Here is a 26,151-nt window from a genome sequence, read left to right as displayed (position 1 = left end):
CAGGTGCAAACATTTTACAGTTCAACCAAATGTATGGTGAAGCATTTTCCCGTGCCTCATCTCATTTGATCCTCATAGAAGTCCTGGAGTAGGTAGATAGGAGACTCAGTAGAATCCTACTTTCTTTTCATTAGCAAGACAATGGAGATTTAGAAAGTTTAGAAACTTGACCTGACTGAAAAGAAGTAGAAATGGTGGAACTTGAAAATGACTTCAGGTTCTCTCACTGTGCACAATATAGTCAAACACTGCTATAGTTAAATATTTTACCCTTTTTTTTGCCTGTGTGATCTACAATAATAATTTGCTTCGTGTTGATATTTTCTGCTGTGTTGCTGACAATTACCTAAAAGAGAAGTTGGGGTTCTTCACTGGGCTGGAAAAAGTTTAGCTAAATCAGAAAGCAGGTCTAATTAAGCAAGTTGAATGCATAATAATCTGGCCACTCAGTGTGTGTGTGTGTGTGTGTGTGTGTGTGTGAATATATATATGTGTATGTGTGTGTGTACACACATGTGTGTGTGTGTGTGTGTGTGTGTGTGTGTGTATGTATGTATATATATTTAGAGGCCTGGTGCATGAATTTGTGCATGGGTGGGTCCGGCCAGCCAGGTCAGGGGGAGGGGTCATGGGTGGTTGGCCAGGCTGCCTGCTGGTCGAACTCCTGGTCGAGGGGACAATTTGCATATTAGCCTTTTATATATAGGATATACACTGAGTGGCCAGATTATTATGCGTTCAGAGATCATAATAATCTGGCCACTCAGTGTATAAAAGGCTAAACTCTTACTGGTGCCAATCGCACATGTGTGTTTTGATCTGTCATTGTCGATCGTGGATTTGGTTGATGCTTCTGTTATAGAGAAAGGGCGAATAGCAATATTAAAATATTCTAATTAATTTCCTTTCAATGTGCATGAATCTGTGCACTGGGACACTAGTTTTAAAATAAAGCATCATTCTTAAAAGTGCTTAAAATGGCAAAGTAGGATCTAAATCTTACTATATTAAAATATCAACTCTAGCTGGCAGCATAGCTAGAGTTTAAAATAATTAAAGGTGCCATTTTTCTTATTATTTATTTATTTATTAATTTTTAATCTTCACCCGAGGATATTTTTCCATTCATTTTTAAAGAGAATGGAAGAGAGAAATATTGATGTGAGAGAAACACATCGATCGGTTGCCTCCTGTAGGAGCCCTAACCAGGGCTTGGGCCTGGGAGGAGCCTGCAACCAAGGTACACACCCTTGACTGGAATTGAACCCAGGACCCATTGGATCATAGGTTGATGCTCTATTCACTGAGCCAAACTGGCTAGAGCTAAGGTGCCATTTTAAAAAAGTCAACATATTATATGTGCAAAGGCTTTCTCTTAAAATCTCTGTTCATGTGTTGGCTTTGCACATTAGGCTTGGATTCCTGTAGTTTGCTGGAGAAGACAAAGAGGAACCTTTCTTTTTTAGTGTATACATTCTAGAAACTAGGCTTTAGTCTTATGCAAAAAGAGATAAAAGGTTTACTTCTGAGAGACACTAGTCATAAAGGCTCTACTGTGCATTTATTTGTTTTATTTCCTGTGTAATACCTAGTAAGCTTCGTCCCCAGCTCTTTAGTGGTTTGTTTGTTTTTCTTCCAGTTTTGGCCAGAAGTGACGGTAAGAAGCCCGTAAACTTTGCCTTTTATCTGGAAGATACTGGACAAATGACCTTCCTAGTCATTCTTGAATTTCCATCCAGATACTGTAGGAAAGGATGAATAGAAAGTTCTGCTATCCACTCTTCTTCACTCAGATCCTTCACATTAATGGCCCTTGGATGGGACGGGGTCAGTGCTGATGGAATCTGTGGCCATGGCTGGCAAAACTCGGTGGAAAGTACTCAGCAGCCTCACAGCAGGCAATTTGCCATCAAATTATGTAGCATCAAGTCATGGACCCTCCTCAGTGGAAATACCATAGATTTTTAATCCCAACAGCACCCTGTCAGGGCAGCTGGCTGGTACCCTGGCTTATGCTTTGTTAGAGTTTTTCTTTGAAAAGTGAAGCTGTAAATCACATTTATGACAAGATGTAGGAGACTAAAAATAATCTAGGTAAAGAAATACTCATACCTTTCTGGATTGCTGTGATGATTTAAGAGTAATCTATTATAATAAAAGTGTAATATGCAAATCGACCGAACTGCTGAACAGCGGAACGACCATCATCTGGACGATCACTCCATGACACCCACTGTAGCCAGGCCAACCAAGGCGGGTGTGATGCGATTGGTCGGGGGCCCGGCCATCGTCCCATGATTGCCCCACAGAGGGAGGCCAAAGCCACCGGCCAGCAGGGCGATCAGTCGGGGGCTCCACAAATGCCCCACAGAGGGAGGCCCAGGCCACCCTCGGGCAATCAATCGTGGGGCGGGGGTGGGGGGGCTTCATGGAACCAAGGAGCCAGAGGTGTGTGGTGGCAGATGCGGGCAGTGCCAGGCCAAGGTGTGTGTGTGTGTGGGGAGGCAGGGCCACGAGGCAGCCGGGGCCACGAGGCAGCCGGGGCCGCAAAGGCCTACCCTTGCACGTATTTCGTGCATCAGGCCTCTAGTGTATGTGTAACTGTCGATGCTACTTAAGGTTTGAAATCCCAAATGGCCATGCCTTTGCATTTTTCCAGATTAGTTGTGATAGAGAAAATGATTGAGGAGCGGGCACACTTATTAAAACTTATGTACTGCCCATTTGAAATATTTTTTACCTAATGGCACGTAACCGAATTGTTTCTAGAACTTTCTTTCCTTCCTTTTTCCTCTCTCATGTATTTATTTTTTAGACAAGAAGAACAACCGAGGCCTTTTGTGTTGCATGCATGCTTAAGGAACTCGGCTGAAGAAGTAAGATTCCTGCAGACGTGTTCTCGGGTTCTGGTGTTTTGTCTCCTCCCCTCAAAGGATGTCCAGTCACTCAGCTTACGTATAATGCTCGCAGAAATTCTCACAACAAAAGGTAGACTTTCATAAGTAATTCATATTACTGATGCCATGATAATTGTGCAAATGCTTGGGCTACACACATCTAGGACACCTGCATGGACCTTGCATACTGTTGGACATAAGAGAATTAATATACTTTCATAGTTTAAGTTTAAATGTCGCTCAGAGAGGACATCATTTGTCCATATGTGATAAACCAATTTTTACATAACATTACCAAATGAAGAGTACATTTTATTGTTTATTTTGACATAGGATACCCAGCCCTATGCTCTCCATAGGGATAGCTTTTGATTTATCAAAACTTGGGATAGCTTTTGATTTATCCAGGCCAATAATATAAACATTAATGAAAGAACATCTATAATCAAACTCCAGTGTGCATTTACTTAAAATACCTTTGCTATAAGATTCATTGATAGCCTGACCCCTGTGGCTCAGTGGTTGAGCATTGACCTGTGAACCAGAAGGTCACGGTTCGATTCCTGGTCAGGGCACATGCCCAGGTTGCAGGCTCATCCCCAGTAGGGGGCATGTAGGAAGCAGCTGATTAATGATTCTCTCTCATCCTTGATGTTTCTATCTCTCTCTTTCCCTTCCTCTCTGAAATCAATAAAAATATTTTTTAAAAGATTCATTGATATGTAATATGTAATTTTGTGAATTTGGAATAAATAAAAAGTGGAACCGTACCACAATTACTAAAGGTGATTACTAAAAAAAAGTATATCCAGGGTAATGCTTAGCCAGAATAAGAAAAATGAAAGAAGATATGACCTAAGAGAAATTTTTCCTATCTGAGACTTTCAAATAAATAATGTTGCATTTGATATGCATTGATTGGATATCTCATTTATTATTTCAGGATTAGCCAGCAGTGCCCATTAGCTGATAACTAGTCAACCACAGAGAAAACGGGAGCTTTTGAACCTAAAGTTAATAGAGTGAATTTGTAATAGTGCCATCGACTTTTTGACAATTCCCTCCCTCAGGTCCACTTTGGGAGAATGTTGACTTTCATCTTTTGGCAGACAAATCATATGAGCCTTAGAACAGAAATAAAAGGAAAATCGATGTACTTAATTTTAATAGCTTTGTTAGCAATTTGGTATAGATAGGCAGCCGTACATGTGGGTATGTGTGTGTTTGAATGTTCCCCACTTGGGTAGTTAAAGATGTTTCCCAAATGTAGTTTCAGTTTTATGATATAAAAACAACCCCTCTAAAGGGCACTGCCATTCTCAGTTGTGCTTTCTCCTCCCACAGTCTTGAAGCCAGTGGTGGCATTCCTTAGCAATCCCGATTACATCAACCAGATGCTGCTTGCCCAGCTGGAGCGCAGAGAACACGTGAACGAACATCACAAGAGAGCCTACACCTATGCTCCTTCTTATGAAGAGTTCATCAAGCTCATTAACAGCAACTCTGATGTTGAGTTCTTGAAGCAGCTAAGGTACTCGGTCCTCAGTCATAGAGGATAATGGCTGCTCATTACCATCCTCTGCCTGGTTAGGTAAAGAAAAACGTGTTTGCTGGGGAAGCAGAAATAAAGGAAGTCTATAAATCTTACCACTTAGTGATAACTAAATTTATCCAGCTTCTCCTTTAGCAGTGGAATTAGATTTTTCAAAGTATAATGTTTTCCAAATAATTAGGTTATCATAGATTGAGAGCTATTTAGTTGTTGGGAGTGTCTGCTTAGCTGCTCTGATGCTTACCTTAGGAAAGCATTGGAAGGAGATGATGTGTTTATAAAATTCACTGCAGAGCACGGTACTGTACAGAGGCCCAGGTTTGGAAATAAGGGATTCTTGACTAATTGTTTGAGAAAACACATTTGAAATATACCCCAGGAGTCTCTTTTATAGGAAAGTTCAGTCTCACTTATTGTACTTGAGATATTTTAAGGGTGAGTGTGTGTGTTTTTAATTTTTCTTTTTTTTTTTTTTAATATTATATTTTATTGATTTTTTACAGAGAGGAAGGGAGAGGGATAGAGAGTCAGAAACATCGATGAGAGAGAAACATCGATCAGCTGCCTCCTGCACACCCCCCACTGGGGATGTGCCCACAACCAAAGTACATGCCCTTGACCGGAATCGAACCCGGGACCCTTCAGTCCGCAGGCCGACGCTCTATCCACTGAGCCAAACCGGTTTCGGCTTAATTTTTCTTTTCACAGAAAGTATATGCATGTACAGTATGATTATATAGTGCTGGGCAGCTTGCAGGTTTTCTAGGCTTCTGTCTCTAGTTACCCTGTGTCTAGTGTCCCCAGATGACAATACATGGGGAAGAAAGGAAGCTCTGGTGTGCCATTTTGCTTCAGATGAGCACTTTAGTAAATCATTGATGGAAAAGTAAAATATTGGCAGAAATTCGATTTTTGGACTATTTGAGGATTTTACATTTGTCTTATATGCCTCTGAACTAGTGTCAACATTAAGGTGAGTGACAAAAATCTTTAAAAATAAAATTAGAGCTAATTATTTAATACTACTATTGGTGCTCCACCATCATCTGTCATTTTGTGTCTGAGGACAGTTCCTCATATTATAAATGAATTTGGTAAGAACTAATGGTTTATCTTCTTCAAAATATACTAATCAAAGGCTCAGGATTAGAAATGCTGTAAATAGCTTAGTGTTGGCAGTTCACCGTCCAGCAGGAAACTGAGCAGCTCAGTAAGAATTGCCCTTTAAAAGCGAAATCACGGTGTCTCCTGCCCCAGGGTGACTGGGAACAGCCTGCTCGGTCACCGTAGGCGCGTTGGGGATTACCTCAATCTGCGAGGCCAACATCACACGAGAAATTCTGACTTTACACATTCCCCTCCCCCTCTTTAAATGCAGGATGAAACAAAAACAGCACGAGCACTTAAATCTTCCTCTAACATCACTTCCTCGTGCTCTCAAAATAGGGCAGCATTGAGCATAGCTCGTGGGGGTCCCGGGAAGGCAGGCCTCTGAGCTCCAGGGGACTTCCCGGCAGGAGGAGTGCTCAGCTGCAGAGCGGCTTTCTCACATACTGAGATACTCACATGCCATCAGATTCATCGTTTTAAAGTGTGTAGTTCAGCGGGTTTTAGTATATTCAAAGGCTGTGCAGCCGTCACCACTGACTCCAGGGTACTTTCCTCCCCCTGAGAAGAAACCTGCCCCCATCAGCAGTCCCTTTCCACTCCCCTCCTCCCCCAGCTCTTGACCACCACTGCTCTATCCTGTCTCTATGGATGTGCCATTCTGGACATTCATGTAAGTCAGTCATCCGACATGTGGCCTGTGGTGAATGGCACTTCTTCCACTCGGCATGTTTTCAAGGTTCATCCACGTGTAGCATGTAGCAATATCTTTTCCCTGTTGTTGGCTGAGTAATATTCCGTTGTGTGAATACCCTATTTTGTTTGTCCACCGATCAGCTGATGGAAAATTTGGGTTGTTTGCACTTTAAAGAATGCCCTTTCAGTAATTGTTGAGTATGTTCAGTAGCATTATCAGTGACTGTCGATAAATACAGGGTGGGGCAAAAGTAGGTTTACAGTTGTGAGTACACGAAACATAGAGTTTATTCTTGTATTATTATTTGTTAACTATTGTATTATTTATCACATGAACAACCGTAAGTGTACTTTTGCCCCACCCTGTAAATAAGAGTAAAATAAAATATTGCAGATTGATAACCTCTCTTGACCACTGGCTCCTCCAACTCTATTCCTGCCAGCAACAGGAGCAACGGAGGGCAGACAGCCGCACAGGTGTTTCCGTTGTGCGTTATTTCTGTTCCATATGTTGATTCTCTGTGCCTTCCATCTTACTGTTAGGCTTTGTGTTTCCAACAGAGTTTTTAGAGTCAGAGGGAGGACACTCAGAGGTACCTTGGTGATAAGATAATGGAACTCTGAAAGTACCTACTCTATTAGAAACAAAAGGAATACAGTTCGGAGGTGTACTGACCGAGTCCAGCTGGAATGACCTATTCTTCTGACCTCCACCTCTTTTTTTTTCTTTTAATCCTCACCTGAGGATATTTTTCTATTGATTTTTAGAGAGAGCGGAAAGGAGGGGGAGAGAGAGAGAGAAACATTGATGTGAGAAACTCGCATTGATTGTTTGCCTCCTGCATGCACCCCAACTGGGAACCAGTCTGCAGCTGAGGTACATGCCCTTGATTAGAATGGAACCGCGGACCCTTCGGTCCGTGGGCCGATGTCCTATCCACTGAGCCAAACCGGCCAGGGCTGACCTCCATCTCTTTATAAACTCGCAGTTCCTCATGTAACTCTTGGGAAGCAAGTCAGTAGCTCCTCTAGGAGGGCTGCAGGATTCCCTTGTGACAAGGAATGTGGGCTCTGGAAAGAGCCTTATGCATTTGGCAGCATCAGCTGTGGGATCATGGTAGTCCTGAAGACGTATGGTCCCCTCCGCAAGCTCGGCAAAGAGCCTTTGGAGAAAGACCGAGAGGCATTTTTCTCGATGGTAGATACACACCTGCAGTTCCCTTCGGAATACTGTGCTTTCGCACATACTGCGTTATCCTGAGGCAGTTCCCTGAAACTGACTGTGAGACTGTTCCTGGGACTTGGCGGAGGGTAGATGGACTTACACTATTCAACGCGGCCCTAGGGTCCTAACAGCTACTAACTGAAGTGCTTATTTTGCTTGTCAGGATGACAGCTGGGTAACTGCGTGGTTCTCAGGTGCAGGGAAGATGTCAGGGAGTTCTCTTTGGTATGACCCTGGTATATCTTTTAGGCACGGGGCTGTTGTCCCTATTCACTGCATCTTAGGGGCAGGCCTGAGGGCTAACCACTGCTTGCACAGCTTGAACTAGAGTGATTGTAAGTCCAGGAGCAATTCTGCAATAGCAGAGATTGATCATTTTGCTCAAAAAAGTAGGTGGTGGTGCATAAATTATCTTGTTACTTGGCTGCTTACTGTTTATCTGATAGAAAAACTGCTCTCTATTCCAAGGTCAGGTCTGCTTACGGTTATTGACAGGCAAAATCGCGTTTTATCAGACTCCTGTCTAAAACCTCCGTCACGCGGCTCTATCAGCTGACCAGCACCCATGGAGCTGCCTCCTTCAGTCGCAGTCTGAACCGCTGTGCTTCTCCGGTGAATGAGCGTGCGCTGCTGTCTGACTTTATTGTGTGCTTGGTCCCTGTCTTCAGGCTGCTCTTCAGGAAACCTTAGGGTTGGCCGCCCAAGGCAGGGACTGTGTCTGACTTAGACTGAGCAGTTGATGAAACTGTCCACTTTTGTTTCATGCACATCTGAGAGGCGGAGGCATATTTTTTAAAGGGGAAAAAAAGTCATTTAGCTCTACCAGGCTGGAATGCATTAAAAACAAAGAAACAGACAAAACTGGAAGGTGAAGTTGAAGTTCTGCAGAGTTTGTTTTTCTGTTTGACTTGGCATGAGATGCTGTCACAGTAGGACTTTAGACCTAGAAGTGTTCTCTTAAAATATACTAAATTGGTGGTTTACCCTGGCAGTGTATTAAAATCACCAGGCTTTAAAAAAATTACAGGACGACAGCTCTCTTTCCTTAGCTACTCCCTTTTTCTTCTTTTCTGGCATCCAAGAAGTCAAACCGAGGATGTGATAACTGGGTTGGTATAATACTTTAAATTTTCCAGCATCTTCTAGTAGGAGCAGTGATCGATTCTGTTAATAAAACAGGAGCCACGAATCTCAGTGTCATCTTGATGCAGGTTATTAAAGGGCAGGCTGACCAGATTCCCCACCGTCCGTGTGGGCGGTGAGACAATGACCAGTCAGGGAAGGCAGAACAGGGTTCAGAGCCCCGGTGCATCCGTTAATGAAACTCGGCAATTGCAGCCTTGCGGGAGAAGGAGCGGTGTGGCTTTGTTTTGAAGATAAAGCTGGAGTCAAAGTAAACATTAAACAAGGAAAATGAAAGGTTCGGGCTGACAGGAACCTCTTGGCCTTAAAGGACTGGGCGGGTTGTTGGCCAGGAATGCAGCCCGGGCTGTGTGATCCCCCAGCGTCTTTGTAAAGAGTGCGCTAATGAAAAATATTTGCCCCTCCATGAGATGGGAGACTTGTTCTGGAACTGCTTGGCGTGGAACCTGGGCATCACTGTTTTTCAAAAGCTTCCGTGGTGATTGTAACATGCAACTCGTACTGAGAATCTCTTTTAAATGGAATGTTCTCCCATCTGCTGCCAATCTGAAGTCTTGGCTAGATGTTATGTCATAAAATTGTTATATTTTAGTTATTTAAAAACTGTGTATATCACTGTTTTGAGATATACGGTGACTCTAGTGAGGAGAATATCACTAGATCATCATGAAGGCCTTCCTGAGAGCTGGGTTTAACCCTTGGCAAAATGGACATTTCTGTGTTTTGAACAGTGATTCTGAAACTATATTGTGAATCATGAGCAGTAAAACAGGATTACATTACAGAGGGACACGAAAGAAAAAATTGCGCAGACTAATGCACCCTTTCAGAAATCAATCAGCACAAACAGCATCCAGGGAAAAGGTTAGTGTGGGCGGATGTGGAGAGGAAATCGGCATGGAAAACAACGAGAAGCCTGGCGAGTTGTTACAATAATAACAAATGAATATAAATTTAGTTAAAAACTCATTGAAATGCGAGGCTATGTACGAGACATGTTCTAAAAGGTGTCACAGTTTTGCCCTAACCGGTGTGGCTCAGTGGATAGAGCGTCGGCCTGCGGACTCCAGGGTCCCGGGTTCGATTCCGGTCAAGGGCATGTACCTGGGTTGCGGGCACATCCCCAGTAGGGGGCTTGCAGGAGGCAGCTGATGGATGTTTCTCTCTCATCCATGTTTCTGACTCTCTCTCCCTCTCCCTTCCTCTCTGTAAAAGGTGTCACAGTTTTATGAGAAGCAAAAGTACATTGACTTCAGAATGTAATCCTCCTGTTGGTTTCTGAGAAATAGCTGAGGACACAGCGGTGGGATTAAACATATCGGAGAACACCGGTTATTTTCATTTAGGAGCAAAGAGAATTAACTGTTGGCGGCGATGTGAAATTTGGTATAAGGGGGAGTTTGGGGTAAAGACATTCATGATCTCTCTGAAAGGAAGGAATTCATTCTGTGCTTGTACTTGGCGCAGCACTGCCATGGGCGAAGGTGCACGTGCTTTAGGAAGGGCGGTTGGGAGCATGAGGCCGTGCAGGGGAAGCACTTAGCGCAGCACCCGCCTGACTCTAATTCTTAGCTGCCACAGTTGTTGTTACCGTCATCAGATCAAGGGCTGAAAACATTTCATTTCCTGTGAACACTGATCATCGCCAGTGGCCTGCTGGAACTCAGTGTCCCAGCTGGGGTTTGAGGAGACCCCTTCAATAAGCAGTGCTCTTCTCTCCATCCTGGGCCAAGGGACAAGGCACATGAAGACCCAGTGTCACTTATGACTGACCATGTTGTCCATGAGCTGTCCATCAGCTGCCTCCTGCGCGCCCCACACTGCGGATGGGGCCCGCAACCCCAGCATGTACACTGACCGGGAATCGAACTGTGACCTCTTTATTCATAGGTCAGAGCTCAAACACTGAGCCACACCAGCAGGGTGCCTTCCCTGAGGTTAACTAAAAGGTACCAGCTAGCCAGCATGACAAAGCTTTGGTTGCTTCTGGAACATGTAATTTCTGTAGTCTCTGGGATCTAGAAAATGAATATATAGTAATTAGTTATTTTAGGGAGATTGAAAGATAAACAAGATTAAGAAAATAGCAATCAGTTGTCACAAGCGGATGAAAACTGTTAATACTTGGTATATACATTTCCAGGTTATTTTCTGTACATATAACATGAATTGTGTGTATACATACATACGTTCAGGACACCTCAGGCTGCCCTGGCCCAGAGCTATCTGATTGGTATGGCTGGGATATATGGCTGTATATATAGCAGAAATCCAGTCTTATAAAATAGCAAAATATCATATTTGCCTAGAAAAAAGGTTATTAAGGATATACCAGATGTTGTGATTAACTATGAATATTGTGTTTTGTGTATTTTCTAATGTTCTTCAATGAACATATGTTCTTTAGAGAAAGTAGAAAGTAGAAATTGGCTCAGCCTGGGCAAGTACAGTCTGCCCATCCATTTATCAGGCTGGGGTAACAGCTACTAAAGGCAGCTCCAAAGCTAACTGGAAACAATCTCCTTCCAAGTACACGCGGCAGCCGTAACGTGTATGTGTTAGAGTGACTCCCTCGTGTGAGTGAGTGACTACTGCTTTCTTGTTCACTGAGAAATTGCGCTCTCTCAAATCTTGCCTGGACTGTTAAAAACTGTGCTGTTTGAAGTTCTCAGTAAGAATGGGGCATCCTGCTCGTGCCTGGAGGATTTCAGTCACTTCGACACAGAGAAGCAGCCTCATTCATCACCCATAAGTCGCGCTGCAGATAAGCGGTTTCTGGGCTCAGCATTCCACGTCTACCTGAACTGCAGTTTCCAAGTCAATAGGACCCTGGGTCCACCTGGAAGTGACCTCTTTACACAGCCCTGCGTCTAGCCTATCCCCTGCTGCTTCACTGAAATCCCACCCACACCCCATCCTTTCCCAGAACCCTGCAGTAACCCTACAGATGCCCCGGGGTTCCTTTTGCCTAGTGCAGTGGGTCAATAAACCTGATTTTGTTGGACCACAGTGACCCTGGTGGTTTAGATTGATTAGCTGAGACACTCCTACAGTCAGGAACAAAGTAAGGCTACTTACAAAAGTTTTATGTATGTTTAACAAACACACACATACCATCCCCCTAAGCAGTGCGCATCTAAAGAGTCAGTAGCGGGTTAAGGAACGATAGTTACAGTTAACATTTATTGGACTCTCACTATGGGGCAGGCACTGTTCCAACTGTTATAAAGGTGTTATCTCATTTCCTCTTCATAGCAACCCTATCAGGAAAATACTGTTACTCCCCTTTATGCAGGTGAGGACTCTTGAGTTTTAGAGAGCTTAAATAATTTTCCCAGGGTGACACAGTAAGTGTTGGGAGCAGGATTTGAACACAGGCCATTTGGTACTAGAACTCATATTCTTAACTACGCTGAGACACTTCCTGAGTTGGGAAACAGCTTCAGCTTAGCTGTATTTCTTCTCAACCACATTAACTGAAATTCCTCTAATGGAAATATTATCTCTAGACTAGTACAAAGTAGCCTGTGGCAACTTGAAAACATTAATGTTTTTAATTTTTTCTTAAATGTGTATATGTATGGTGTTCTAATTTACAATATGTCCTTACTAATCTACACTAATAAAAGAAACATGCAAATTAACCATCACTCTGCTACACCCACAAAGCCAATCAGGAGCGAGTATGCAAATTAAACCAACCAAGATGGCAGCTGGCCACAGAGTGAGCAGGAGGCTTGGGTTGCTCTGGCGATGGAGGAAGCCAAACTTCCTGGCCGGCCCTGGCCTCCACCAAGGCTACGAAGTTTCAATTATAGAAGATAAAAAATCCCAGATACCAGGGCCTCTGCTTGGGTTGCCGGGGGGCATGGCTGGCCTGCAAACCACCACAGGCCCCTCGCCCAGGCTACCTCACGCCCCAAGGGAATCCCCACCCTGATCCGAGACACCTTCAGGGAAAACCAGCCGGCCCCCACCCATGCACCAGGCCTCTATCCTATCTAATAAAAGAGTAATATGCAAATTGACCATCACTCCAACACACAAGATGGCTGCCCCCATGTGGACACAAGATGGCCAGCAGGAGAGGGGCAGTTGGGAGGGACCACGCCTGCAAGGGAGGGCAGTTGTGGATGATCAGCCAGCAGGGGAGGGCAGTTGGGGAGGACCAGGCCTGCAGGGGAGGGCAGTTAGGGGTGACCAGGCCTGCAGGGGAGGGCAGTTAGGGGTGACCAGGCCTGCAAGGGAAGGCAGTTGGGGGCAATCAGGCTGGCAGGGGAGCAGTTAGGCATCAATCAGGCTGGCAGGCGAGTGGTTAGGGGGTGATGAGGCTGGCAGGCAGAAGCAATTAGGGGCAATCAGGAAGGCAGGCAGGCGAGCAGTTGGGAGTCAGCAGTCCTGGATTGTGAGAGGGATGTCCGACTGCCGGTGTGGGATCGGGCCTAAACCAGCAGTCGGACATCCCTTGAGAGGTCCCAGATTGAGAGGGTGCAAGCTCAGCTGAGGGACACCTCCCTCCACCAGTGCACGAATTTCATGCACCGGGCCTCTAGTTTTAATATTAAAAAAAGTATTTTAAACCATTTACCATACACCTGAGACTAGGATTTGTCCAGCCTTGATGTTGGTAGGACATTCCAGTGTGTGTGCCCAAGATGGCTCTAAAGTAATATATTTTTTAAAAATATGTGTAAGGTGTGCCTAATGAAATAAGTAGACTTTTTTTGTTTTTTAATTTGACTTGAAACCAGATCTAGTAATTCCAGATCTGTTCTGAACAGTTGACAGTAGTTTAAATAGTTTTGTTGAGAATGAGAAAGTCACTCATTTCCTATTTTGCCCTTTGGTTTCAAGTGAAAGTGAATTCTACAAATTCATTAACCACGTGCAAACGCCAACTGTGCACAAAGCACTGTGTGAGGAGGGTCTGGTGTGTGTAAAGATGAATTGGTTGTGGATCCTTGAATTCTTTCACCTGCCAGCAAGATCCTAGTAGTCCAGCATAGAGATCCACGTGGGTATAATTAGTTAAATATGAAGCAAGATATTAAGGCCAGAAGTAGAGAGTGAAGAGCTAAAGAAGTGGGTAGGAGCAAATATTTTATCCCATAGAAGACAGGAATCTAGGAAGCTTCAGAGAGGAATGGCCATGGACTGAGTGTTTATGGTCAAATAATACTTCAACAGCTAAGGGGAGGGTTATGCCGGAATAATTACATCACCGGATTATGAGGGTTAAATGAGATAATGTAAATGAAAGTATCTAAACAGGTACCTGGTACCTAATGAGAAGAATCTGTAAATGTTAGCTGGTATTTACCTAATAATGTTATGGATTCATTTTTAAAAATTAACTCTTTCCTCAAATGGTGTATATTATTTTTCAGTATCATTGATGACTCATTTGTTTCAGAGCACGAATCACTAAGAATATCAAAAGAACAGATTGTTCAGAATACTATGTGTACCTGTTAAGTGTTACAGATGCTAACCCTTATTAATTTAGCTCATTGTTTTAGTCAGTTTAGACTGCTATAGCAAAAATACCATAGAGTGAGTGGCTTAAGCAAGGAGCATTGTTTCTCACAGTCTGGAAGCTGGGAAGTCTAAGATCAAGGGGCCGGCAGATTGGGTGTCTGGGGAAGCCCACTTTCTGGCTTATAGATGGGGTCTTCTCACTGTAGTCTCACTTGGTGGAAAATGAGCTCTCTGGGGTCTCATTTATGCAGACACCACCCTCATGACCTAATTATCTCCCAGAGGTTCCAACTCCAAATAGCATTTCAGTGGAGATTAGGATTCAACACATGAATTTTGGGGGAGCACAAACATTGAGTCCAGAGCACTCACTGCTATTGACCGAGTGCTCACCATATGTTCAGCTCCAGGCTTGGTCCTGTAGGACAATACAAGACCCAGTTCGTCTTCAGAGGTTTGTGATAAAGTTGGAGAGAAAAAAGGTAGCATATCTTTATTACACACCAAGCCACAATTTTGTCTTAGGCTCAGATGTATTACCATTTTTTAAAGAAGTATTAGGCCCAGAAGTGAAAAGGACTGGGCACGCCCATTTTCTTCATTCACAGCACTGTGTGTGAAAATGTGACTCTTTAAACCGGCAATATAAAATAATGCCTAAATAGGTACTATTATAGAGCAGAGGTAAGTTAGGACTTCAGAGAAGAGAAATACTCTGTGAATTAGGGGGCTGGGGAACATTTGAGAGAAGGACTACGTGTAGGATCTGGATAGGTGGACAAGTAGGGGGATGATTTCCAGAAGGAAACGGCAGGAGCAGAAGCCTGGAAAGTGATCTAGTTTGAGGAGGGCTGCCTGGAGCTATGCTGTGAAGCCCAGGTGTATAGCGAGGAGAAGAAGAAGGTGGGTTGGGTAAGAGGGCCATTGTCAAGAGCAGAGGGAATGATAGTACCCACAGAATAGCCCTGGAACTTGAGTTCAAAAAGCCCACCTGACTATGCTCAACATAGCCACAACTCCAGGGGTGTACGCAGCACTTAAAAGTAAACGTGTATTTTTCCTGAGAAAAGGTGTTCTTAGTCACACGTACACATACCTGATGTTGTCAGCTTTGCGCATTAGAGTTACCTGGGGAGCGGAAACAGTGTTGACACGTGGTCCCACTGCAGGTGCTCTCTTTGTCGGTCAGAAGCTCTCTTCCCAGTGAGAAGCAGGGAGGGCAGAGGACAGCTGTGAGTGGAGTTGGCGGGACAGCGTCGTCCAGTAGAACTTGCTGCAGTGATGGAAATGTTCATTGACTGTCCAGTATACAAGCCCCGCGTGTCTATGAAGCACTTGAGATGTGGCTAATGCAACCAAGGAACTCGATTTTTGGTTTAATTAATCTAAATAGCCACCTGTGGCTCATGCCCACCTTACAGGACAGTGCAGGTTCAGGAGGAAGAGTCAACAGGCTCTGGCACCAATGCGGGGGACGTTGAGTATAACCTCAGATTTCTCTCTGGGTGGGGGGAGCAAGTTCATCATTCCGACGTCGGGGTCTCGGAGACCTCTAGCTCATGGCATCGCACCCGGTCTGGTGTAGGTGCTCAATCCCTGTCAGAGGGTTTTCATGATACATGGGCAGGATTCACACCGTGTCATGTGTGATTAGTAACAGACACAGTTTAAGAGTATCCTCAAGAATGGTATTTTCTTCATATTCAACCTTTTCTTTCTCTCTCTTTTAAACCAGGTATCAAATTGTAGTGGAAATAATCCAGGCCACGACCATTAGCAGCTTTCCGCAGCTGAAGAGGCAGAAGGGTAAGCACCGGTTTGTTTTCTTCAGTCACATGGGCTGAAGGCCTGTCCCTGGTCTGCACTCTCCTCTCAGAGCTTTGCCACGTCCCAGCATTCCTCTGGCTGACATTTAAATAGTTTAACTTCTTACAATAATAGCGTAGCAGCATTAGCAAAAGTAAATGTAATTTAATCCTAACAGAAACCTTTGTATTTCTGAGTTCCTTTATAAAATTTATTCATCTGTAGTCAGAATTCTTAAAAGATTAAATTTATGGGGTAGATAGTGATTTTGTTCTGTTTTTAATCTAAACATGACTTCATACTTTTTGTCACACAGTAAAATTTAATCTTAATGTTTATTCATATTTCTGTCTTGAAACATAATCTTGATCATTTAAATGACTCCAATGAGTTGCTGCTTCATAATTTACTTAACCTTCTCCTTTAGTTAAGCATTTGAATTGTGAATACCTGCTGTCCCCCTTCTATTCTTGTAGATTTTTTAAAGAAATGGGTTTTATGTTGTTTTTATTTTCCCTGTTTGTTTTGCTTAAAATGAAGAGGTCGTTACCCAGGCATGGTACTGAGGAGTAACTGAGGTGTGGCGATGGCTCTCCGCCTTGTGGTTTGCCTGGTGCTGGCCTAGTCCCTTCTCATACATGAGGCTGAAGGACATGTTGCTGTCTGAATGCAGAGCAGGTTTGGTTCGTAGCTGAGAGGCAGCAGACACTGCCATCTTGTCCGCTAGACTTTACGCAGCTGTTTCCAGGCGCCCCCAGCTCCCTGCAGAGAGCAGAGCTCCGGAAGCACAAGGAAGAGTGGGCCAGACAGGAGAAATGCAGAGGCCAAAGGGAGCTGGGGTTCAGGACTTTGCCTTGTCTCTAAGTCACTGACAGAAGGTGGGAGCTGTGTGAAAAGGAAATGAAGATCTAGACTATCTATCTAATAAAAGAGTAATATGTAAATTGACCATCACTCCAACACACAAGATGGCTGCCCCCATGTGGTCAAAAATGGCTGCCCCATGTTGACACAAGATGGCTGCCACAAGATGGCCAGCAGGGGAGGGCAGTTGGGAGGGACCAGGCCTGCAAGGGAGGGCAGTTGTGGGCGATCAGGCTAGCAGGGGAGGGCAGTTGGGAGGGACCAGGCCTGCAAGGGAGGGCAGTTGTGGGCGATCAGGCTAGCAGGGGAGGGCAGTTGGGAGGGACCAGGCCTGCAAGGGAGGGCAGTTGTGGGCGATCAGGCCAGCAGGGGAGGGCAGTTGGGAAGGACCAGGCCTGCAGGGGAGGGCAGCTAGGGGCAAACAGGCTGGCAGGGGAGCAATTAGGCATCAATCAGGCTGGCAGGGGTGTGGTTGGGGGTGATCAGGCTGGCAGGTTAGGGGCAATCAGGAAGGCAGGCAGGCGAGTAGTTGGGAGCCAGCAGTCCTGGATTGTGAGAGGGATGTCCAACTGCCCGTTTAGGCCCGATCCTATCGGGATTGTGCCTAAACGGGCAGTCGGACATCGCTCGAGGGGTCCCAGATTGGAGAGGGTGCAGGCTGGGCTGAGGGACCCTCTGCCCATGCACGAATTTTGTGCACCGGGCCTCTATTGGAGAGATAATTCTTAATAAGATAATTCTTCACCTTAGCCCAGTAAGGAAGATGGGGCAAACGCGTTCATTCAGAAATGTTTCCTGAACACCAACAAGGTGATTATGACCCAGTAGTGAACAACAAAACAGCATTCATGGAGTCCAAAAGTCGGAGGTGGTGCGGTGTCTAGGTGAGGTATTGCAGCCTAGGACTTGGACAATGGTAGCGAAAAGGAAGGGCCTGATGAGGAAGATTATGAAGGAGAAATAGCCTCCTTGGTGAATGACTGATGTGGGGAAAAATCAGATGAGGGCTGTACAGTGCTGACTTCACAGATAAGGAAGTGGCTCCCAGAGAAATTCAGCTAAGGAGTCTGAGCTCGTAACTTCTAGTTGGCAGCTGTTTCTGTCCTGCCCCGGGGCTGCAGGCTGGCGAGATGAAGTTTGGGGTGTGGAAGCCAAAGTGCTAGTACAGGCGTTAGGAGACCTTGGCTCACGTGAGCTGCCCCTGCTAGCAGCCCAGGGAAACCTGGACAGTCCTTTCATTTCTCTAGACTCCGGTTTTCAGTCTAGATCAGTGGTCAGCAAACGGCGGCTCACGAGCCACACGCGGCTGACGAGCCGCGGTTTGCCGCTCTGCTGACTAATGAGTTTCCGACCACTGCTAGACTAAATGTTACCGTGTAGTTGGAAGCTGTGAGGATTGGGCAATTGTGGCATATTGTGTGCAAGGAGGTAAAGGGTAGTATACGACAGTGGTCGGCAAACTCATTAGTCAACAGAGCGGCAAACCGCGGCTTGCGAAATGCAGTTTGCCGACCCCTGGTCTAGAGTGAGTGCTCCGGGTGATCATAAAGGGTTTCTCGCCGGGAAGTGAAGACCCTGAGAGTCAGAGAAGTGGGGGCGGGTTCAGGGGAGAGAGCTCACGGGATTGGGCCTCTGGATTTGCCACCACGGGGATGGAGAAGTGCCTGTTTGGCGTTTCTAAGCTGGGATTCAGCTGTGGAGAGAGAGCAACCCCGAGAGAAAAACTTGGAAGTTGCCAATATAGAGATAAGAGTTAATGATCTTCAGTTTCTGCTGTCTCCCAGTCCAGTATCTTCGCAAAGCTGATGCTCTGTTCCTCACTATTAGAGGAGAACAATGTATTAACGGTCTGACGTGACTTCCCGATTCATAATACCACCTGCTGCCTCACTGTTATTAAAATGTGTGTACATACTTTTTATAAAAAAAGATCAAATTTGGCACTCCCCCTTGTCTTTTTAGTTGAATATCTCTAAACTGGTCCAGCTAGCCATTATGCCTCATTGCTTCTCAAATTGATCTTTAATTTATTTCCAGCTAAACGTGTGTGTTTTCCCCCTGTAGAAATCATTAAGGAACATTTGAATTTTAGCATTAACGGCTCCCCAAAATATATTTGTTGAGTTGTTTTTGGAAATCTTTGCATTTTAGAGACTGAAAATATCATCAGACAAAAGAGCCTCAGTCTACATGCTAACCTCTTGCCACAAGCCCCACCTGCCTGCGTTGCTCCCTGAAACCTGGGAGATAGGTGGGGCCGTGATCACTCACATCTCAGTGGCCGCGCAGTGATGCTGTGTGCACTGTTGCAAGCAGTGTCATTTCCAAAGTCATTTCTTTCCACACTCTCTGTGACTGGGAAACTGAAGAGGTTTAAAAAAGAAGGAACAGATGGGACCTCCTGAGAGTATTTAGGTTTCAACCTGGAGATGGGAACTTTACTTATGAATGTGGTGTATATATGCTATAAATACAGTTTTGTTCTGCATTAAAGATGTTTCTGACATGTCTTTTTCAATCATAATCATTGATGATTAAGAAATGACATGCAACTGTGAAAATACTTTGAGGACTTAAAGAAATGCCAGGTAACAGGCTGGGGGGGATTTCCTGACTGTGTCCCCTCTGAGACCTTGAGGAAGTGGCCAGCTCACTCTGCTGCCAAGAGAGAATGTCCAAATCAAAGGACCACATAACTCGTCATCTTCTGTAGTTTCTTGTCTCTGTGAATGGCCTCCCCATCCATCCATGTACGTCAGGAACCTCGGAGTCGCCCTTGCTCATTCCTTCTCTGACATGTACTGTCGTTATCTGTCATGTACTCAGGTGCTCTCTCATCTACCCAGGGTCAGGGGAGGTGGGGTTGTGATCAGAGAAGAGACATTTAAGATAAAATGCAAAGGAGAAGTAGGACTTCTCTAGGCAGAGTGATATAGAGAATAGGGTGCGTTCCAAGGAGAAGAAACAGAACGTGCAAAGAACAGGAGGCGGGAGGAACAACCAGGATGCGCCGAGTAAAAGTAAAAGTCACATGGCTGGAGTGACTTACAGAGGGAGTGGAATGGCAGGAGCACTTGCGGCCTCTTAGGGTCCTCGTGTCGGTGGAGAATGTGCTCTGGAAGATATGAGTCACCAGAAGTAGGTCTTCAGTCATCCAGCAAACACAGCCACTATGTGTAGGTACAGCTGTGCCGTGAATAAAACTGTCCCGGACCTTACGGAGGTCACAGTCTGATGAGGAGACAGGCAGACACACACATAAATTACAGTGCAGTTTGGTAATGCGGCGAGAGTGGCACGTTCAGGATTCGGTAGTGGTGCGGACGTGTGGGGCAGCGGCCCCACCTGAACAGAAGTGGGGAGAGGCTTTCCCTGGAGAGGAACTGAGTTGACTCAGAAGGGTGGAGTGGCCCTCGCTCCCTCTGGGCTGGCCCGGCGGATGTGGGTGGTGGGTACATGTGCACAGATGAAGAAGGCCGTTGAGGAATAGCCTGCTGTGTTGGGTGGTGTCAGGTGAGACACTGGGCTGCTGCTTGGCGTGTAATGGAGAGAGGAGGCTTGAAAGGCTATCGTAAGGTGTTTGGACTTAATCCTGGAGAGCCGTGGATCTCAAACATAGCGTGCATCGGCGTCTCCTGGAGGGCTGGTTAAAATGCACACTGCTGGGCCCACCCAGACTGCACCCTTCTGTGGATCTGAGCGGCCCCGAGAGCGTGCGTCACTCCCCGACCCCAGCGATGCTGGTGCCGCTCACCCTGGAGCCACACTGTGATGCAGAGCCATTGATGTGTTCAGGTTGCGCCTCAGTGCCACTCTCCAGCTTTTTATTTATAATTACAACAGCCACCATCGTTGAGAAATGGTCTGTTATAGTAACTGGCTGCTACGGTCTGAAGGTTTGTGTTTTCCCAAAGTTCTTGTGTTGAAATACTGACATCCAAACATGATGGTAGTAGGAGGCGAGGCTTTTGGGAGGTGCTGATGTCATGGGGTGGAGCCCTCGTGGGTGGGGTTAGTGCTCTGTTACAATATGAGTCCCCAGAAGGACCCTAACTTCTCCACATGTTGAGGGCACAGCAAGAAGGTGGCCATCTGCTGCCGCTTCCAGGAGGGCCCTCGCCAGAACCCGCGTACGCCGGCACCCCCCGTCTTGCATCCTCAGCCTCCAGGATGTGGGAAATCGCCGCCCAGCCTGTGGGGTTTGGCTCTAGTCTCCTGAAAACTAAAACACTGGCCAAGTGTAGGAATTCTAGTGGTAAAGGGGCATGTGCTAAATTTCCCCTGCATTGTGCTATGAATAAGCCCAGTATTTCAGCTCCTTTAAAGCTTTCTTTTCTGCTCTTCTGGATCCAGAAATGTTATCAAGAATAGTTAAGGTGATTCAGAGTAATATTTATCCAGCCGACTGCAGCAAGGGACGTGATGCGACTTGAGGCTGCTCGAGACTGCTGTTATAAATAGTACACCCTGGGAGGTGCTGCGGGAGAGGGTGGATGGGGAGGCTTTGGCAAAATTGTGCATCTTTTTTTCTTTAGGGTATATGTAAACAGTGTTGGAATCGACTATAGTCGGACTGTAGAAGAACTTTGGAATATATCAAAGGTGTATATTTATAATTTTATATATACACACACAGTTACTCACTAATAAGAACCGTAATGCTTTCCATCAGGAATTATTTTTATAAAGATAATATGTAGCGTCATTGTCTGATTTGGGATTTAAAGGTGTCCTTGCCTGAAAGAAGGGAGCTAGTCGCCTCAGGGTCCTTTCTAATGCTTTGATGTGATCTGACTTTCTGCCATTGCAATAATTCCATGCAAATAGTTCCTAATTTATTTTTTAAAATTTTTATTGATTGATTTGAGAGAGAAAAACATTGACTTGTTCTACCCATTTATGTATTCATTCACTGGTTGATTCTTGCATGTGCCCTGACCGGGAATCGAACCTGCAACCTTGGCTTCAACCAACTGTGTTTCTAATTTATGAATGACCTAACCTTACAAAACACCACAGGCTGGTTCCCTGCCACTGCTATAGGGGCCCTCGCCAGCGTTTCTCCCTGTCTGGCCCTCACACTGTGAGAACTGCCACCTCCAGTACCTGATGTCCCTTCCACTGTCCTACTTTGCCCCTCATTCTCTCCCTTGGGGGACTCGGGGCACTTCTGTTACACTCTCTATAGTCTCGTAATTTAATAGGCAACTCTACTGTCAACTCTGTCCCCCAGGAAAACGTCATCATCACAGATTCTAACACCTGCATTTATACAAATAAAGCTCAGGTCCTGAGATGTTCAGCACTATACTGTGTGTGATTTCAAACTACCAGTTAGGCCACACATAGATCTGGGTCTCGAACCCAGGTCTCCCGATTTTCAGTCCTGGACTCTTCCCACCACACTGCTCATTCACACAGCAGATGGCATGAGAGCCATGCTCAGAACTGACAGGTTATATGGGCCAGGTCTGTGCTCGAAGCGGAGATGTCAGATCTGCTCGGCTGGTTCTCATTTGGGAGCGGGGCTCCCCGGGTAATTTGACGTGTGGAAAAGTGTATTGCAAACATGTCGGGGGGCCTTGACCAGCGGCAGTGCTGGATCCAGTTGAAGGAAGGACTAGAAGGTGTGCTGTCAGACCCCTGACCCGCCGTGCAGGGCTGGCGCCCTGTGGTTTTTTCCATCATCATGTGAGTGGTTCCGCCATCCGCTCCCGCTGTCCTTTTTCCGTATTCCTCAAATGTACCTTCCACAGACGTGCAGTGACACTTAGGAAATTTCAAGTGTTTGGTGTGGTAAGAATCCCCTTTTTTCTTAAAAAAAAAAAGAAAAAGAAAAAGAAAAAAAAATACCGGCCTCAGGTTGAGAAGCAAGGGAAGTCTTTTTTTCCTTCCTGGCCAGCCTTGGAGGTGATCTTCAGGTAACTTTGAAGAGGTGTGTGTGACGATTAGTAACTACTGAGAATTGCTGTCAAGAGGTCAAGCCCGTTTCTCATCTAGAAACTGGACTGGTGCCTAAGTCAATACACACCTGTTTCCTGTGCCCTCCTCTCAAGGGGCTTGGTTAGAGTTTCTACTTGTATGTGTAAGAAGGATTCAAAGGCTTGTTAACCTGTCAGCATGGGTACAGGCGAGGAGTGGAGGCTCCTGTCGGGAGGAAGTCCCCTACTCCTTCCTGATTGCCTGGGGGTGTGAGAGGACCCTGCATCCTGAGGAGTCGGGGAGGGGGAGGTGTGTGACTGTGTCCTTCCGCACCACAGAGGTGTGCCTCCCTGTTAGTACTCCGTGGTGTGAAGTACTGTGTTAGGGGACGTTGTTGGTTGTCACATCTGGGAGAAAGGATGCTACTGGCACCTAGTGGTAGAGGCTAGGGATGCTGCTACACACCCTGCAGTGCACAGGACAGCCCCTGCACCAGAGGTAACCAGCCCCACAGGTCGGCAGTACCACCTGGGGTTGAGAAACCCTGCTGTGTCAGCAAGTGAATTCCTCACCCAGCCCGAGGAAGTGCTGTCATTAGGATATGCCTTGGAATTTGAGAGGTGTTATAAGAAAAGAGAAATATTTTGCTATTGACATTTTTTAATACCTGAAAAATATAGGGGTGGCATTTCCATCCGCTTATACTTGTGCTATTTCTGGAGTCGCTGGTTTGCATTGTAAGTTACTTCACCCTCCTTTGCCTCATTAGAGATAGTACCTAACAGTTGTGCCCTGGTGTTCTTGTCTGTCTCGCTGCAAGCCTTCCACTTGCTTAAGGAAGAACTGCATCATGGGTAGAAGGTGCTACAACAGGCAGCTCTATGGTGTTGGTCATAGGTCTGCTGGGATGTCCTTATAGCCAATATCTATAGCAGGGTTACCCTAATGTCTAATCCAAGTGTCCTTTGCAGCAAATGAACCCAAATGAATCCATTTCCTTTTGTTTTGACCTCAGTAGAATCTAGACAATCTAGGAGAAAAAACAGTAAACATTTATAATTAACTAGAAGCCCAGGGCACAGATTCGTGCCCCAGCAAGGTCCCTTGGCTTGGCCTGTGCCCTTCGCAATCTGGGACCCCTTGGGGGATGTCGGAGAGCCAGTTTTGGCCCGATTCCCACAGGCCAGGCCAAGGGACCCCACCAGTGCACGAATCCGTGCACCAGGCCTCTAGTATGCATATAAGATCTTTGGTTAATCTCTTCCTGCCCTTCCCCCATCCCCTTTCCTCCGAGATTCATCAGTCTGTTCCATGTTTCCATGCCTGTATATTGAGTGTCTGCCCCCTGGTGGTCAGTGCGCGTCATAGCTACCGGTCGGACGGTTGAACGGTCGCTTAGGTTTTTATATGTATAGGTAGCTTTAGAATATTGTATCACTTGTGTGTTCATCTTGGCACCAATTAGAGAGCCACTGCCATCCAGTTTCACCTGCCACTGTGTATCGTCTTGGCCTTCTTTTGAAAGCTAGATTCCGTGTTGTATGGTTGATCATTTTTTCACATTGCACCATGTAACGTCAGGCCTTACAGAGAAATAGGCATATGAATCTGTCTTGAGCCAGCCGGGCCACACTGGTCGCCGCATACCCACTTGTCTATACATCTCTTGTCTTGAATATTTCTTGGCTAAATGGGTTTTCAGGTCACAAAGACATGTATTCATGTGCATCAAAACAATTTTTGCACGGCAGGCACATGGGCTACACGAGGCCATGTTAGCCATTTAGCCCTGAACATGGCACTAATTTTCTGAGGCAAAAATGAACAGAATTGTGTAAGCAACAGGCTGCTGTTTCATTCGTTAGCAACAAGCTTGTGCCCAGACAATGGCGTAGGATTGCCCTTTAACAAACAGAAGGCATTGACGGGAGCAGGAGACATTCAAGTAGAACACCAGAATATTCTCTGCCCTGCAGCTGGGTTTAGAGGAAGGTTTATTCTCTTTTATTCTCCCTTTTCTTTGGAATCTGCTTCTAGTTTTTGTATTTGTAAAAGGCTTTTACAGCTTTCCTAGAAGAATTTGATTGTTGGTAAATGTGTTCAGTTTTTTCCAGGTATGTCTCTTTATTAGCCTCTTTTCACCCCAAATTAAAATACGTTCTAGGTTTATTTTGTAAAAAGCATTTTTTTTCCCCAATCTTAGGGTAATTTAAATGCTATGCACAAAATTTTGATTTTTAAGGATATATGTTTAAAACTAAATTTTTAAATTCCTGAAAGATTAGCTATTCCAAGCATCTCTTTCTCTAGAGGCACACACAGCGCTTCCTAGTTTGCAGAGACCAATCTGGGGGTGGACTCTTGTCACCCTGATCTTCCCACGGGGAGCTCTGCGATACTGGTGTTCCCGGTGAGATGAAAGCTGCATTCCCGAGTTCTTTAGCACAGGACCAGCTGAGAAACCATGTGGACGTCAAATGAAAGATCTGTATCTGCCAGGCCCTCCTGCCCCGCCATCTAGTGGCCTGCCGGTGGCGGCGGCCCTGTGCTAACCCTGGAAAAGCTGCTTCTGGAAGATAACATCCTCTGTGGTGCTTGCCTGAGTCTTTTCAGTTAGTCTGTAGGGCCTGCGGGGTCCTGTTTTAAGCATTTGTAGAAACTGACTAAGTGGACGTGAGAGGGAATGATCACCATGGGGAATTGGAGGTCTGCAGCCGAGAAAGAAAACGTTTCTTACTCTGTACTTTGAGGGGCACCAAGAAACAAAGCACAGACCCCCTTCTTTTATTGGGGGGTTCCAGTCTCAGCCAAGTACCTGAGGACTCGCCTCCGGGGGTGAGCTGCCCTGCCTGGGAGCACCTGTGTGTACGGGTCCCCAGGCCGGGCACGGCCCAGCCATCTCAGGGGTTTCTGCAGTGAGCCTGCTCTTCCGCTCTCCACCGCGAATTTCACTTTCCACTCCTGCAGCCCTCTGACCCTCACTCTTACCCACCTCCCTCTAAGCAGGTAACCTCTCTCTCCGCCAAGAAAACGGAGTCCACGTGGGAGAGCTGCTTCAGCTTCAGCCTGTCACTCTTCCCATTGCCGGTGTCACGTCCATTCTGGTTATGCAGTGCAGGCGGCTTCCCCACAGCCAGTCTCTGCACCTGTTTCTGGGTTCCACCCCCGCCTGTCACCTCTCCTTCTCCCCTAGGGCTCCTTTCTCATCAGCATTCAAACCCGCTCGCTTCTGTCTTTCTGTCCCGTTAAAAAACACACAAGACTAACAAAAGCCTTCCCTCCACCCCAACCCTGCTTCAGATTGCGTAGGCAAAGCAGGCCATTTTCCACAAGGTAGTGCTCAATGCTTAGTCGTTTTTAAAAACGAATTTTGCGTGAGTTTTTTGCTTTTACTTTAAATTTTATAACATCAACTTAAGGAATTAAACCATTGTAAAACATCCACATATGAGTAGACCCGT

General features: G+C 45.7%; 1 protein-coding gene across 4 annotated transcripts in view; it reads left to right on the top strand.

The window, feature by feature from the left end:
* Positions 1-26,151, top strand: part of SNX25 (sorting nexin 25) — a 92,294-nt gene that overhangs the window by 35,162 nt on the left and 30,981 nt on the right. For all 4 annotated transcript variants that reach the window (XM_054720129.1, XM_054720130.1, XM_054720131.1 and 1 more), the window contains exons 4-6: positions 2,816-2,988; positions 4,242-4,428; positions 15,834-15,904. In XM_054720129.1, the coding sequence (XP_054576104.1) occupies positions 2,816-2,988; positions 4,242-4,428; positions 15,834-15,904 (431 nt within the window). The remainder of the gene's footprint in view (positions 1-2,815; positions 2,989-4,241; positions 4,429-15,833; positions 15,905-26,151) is intronic.

This window comes from Eptesicus fuscus, chromosome 8, assembly GCF_027574615.1.
Source record: "Eptesicus fuscus isolate TK198812 chromosome 8, DD_ASM_mEF_20220401, whole genome shotgun sequence".
In the NCBI taxonomy this organism is placed as follows: Eukaryota; Metazoa; Chordata; class Mammalia; order Chiroptera; family Vespertilionidae; genus Eptesicus; species Eptesicus fuscus.
Note: the sequence above shows the minus strand (reverse complement) of the source record. Positions and strands in the feature narration are given on the sequence as shown.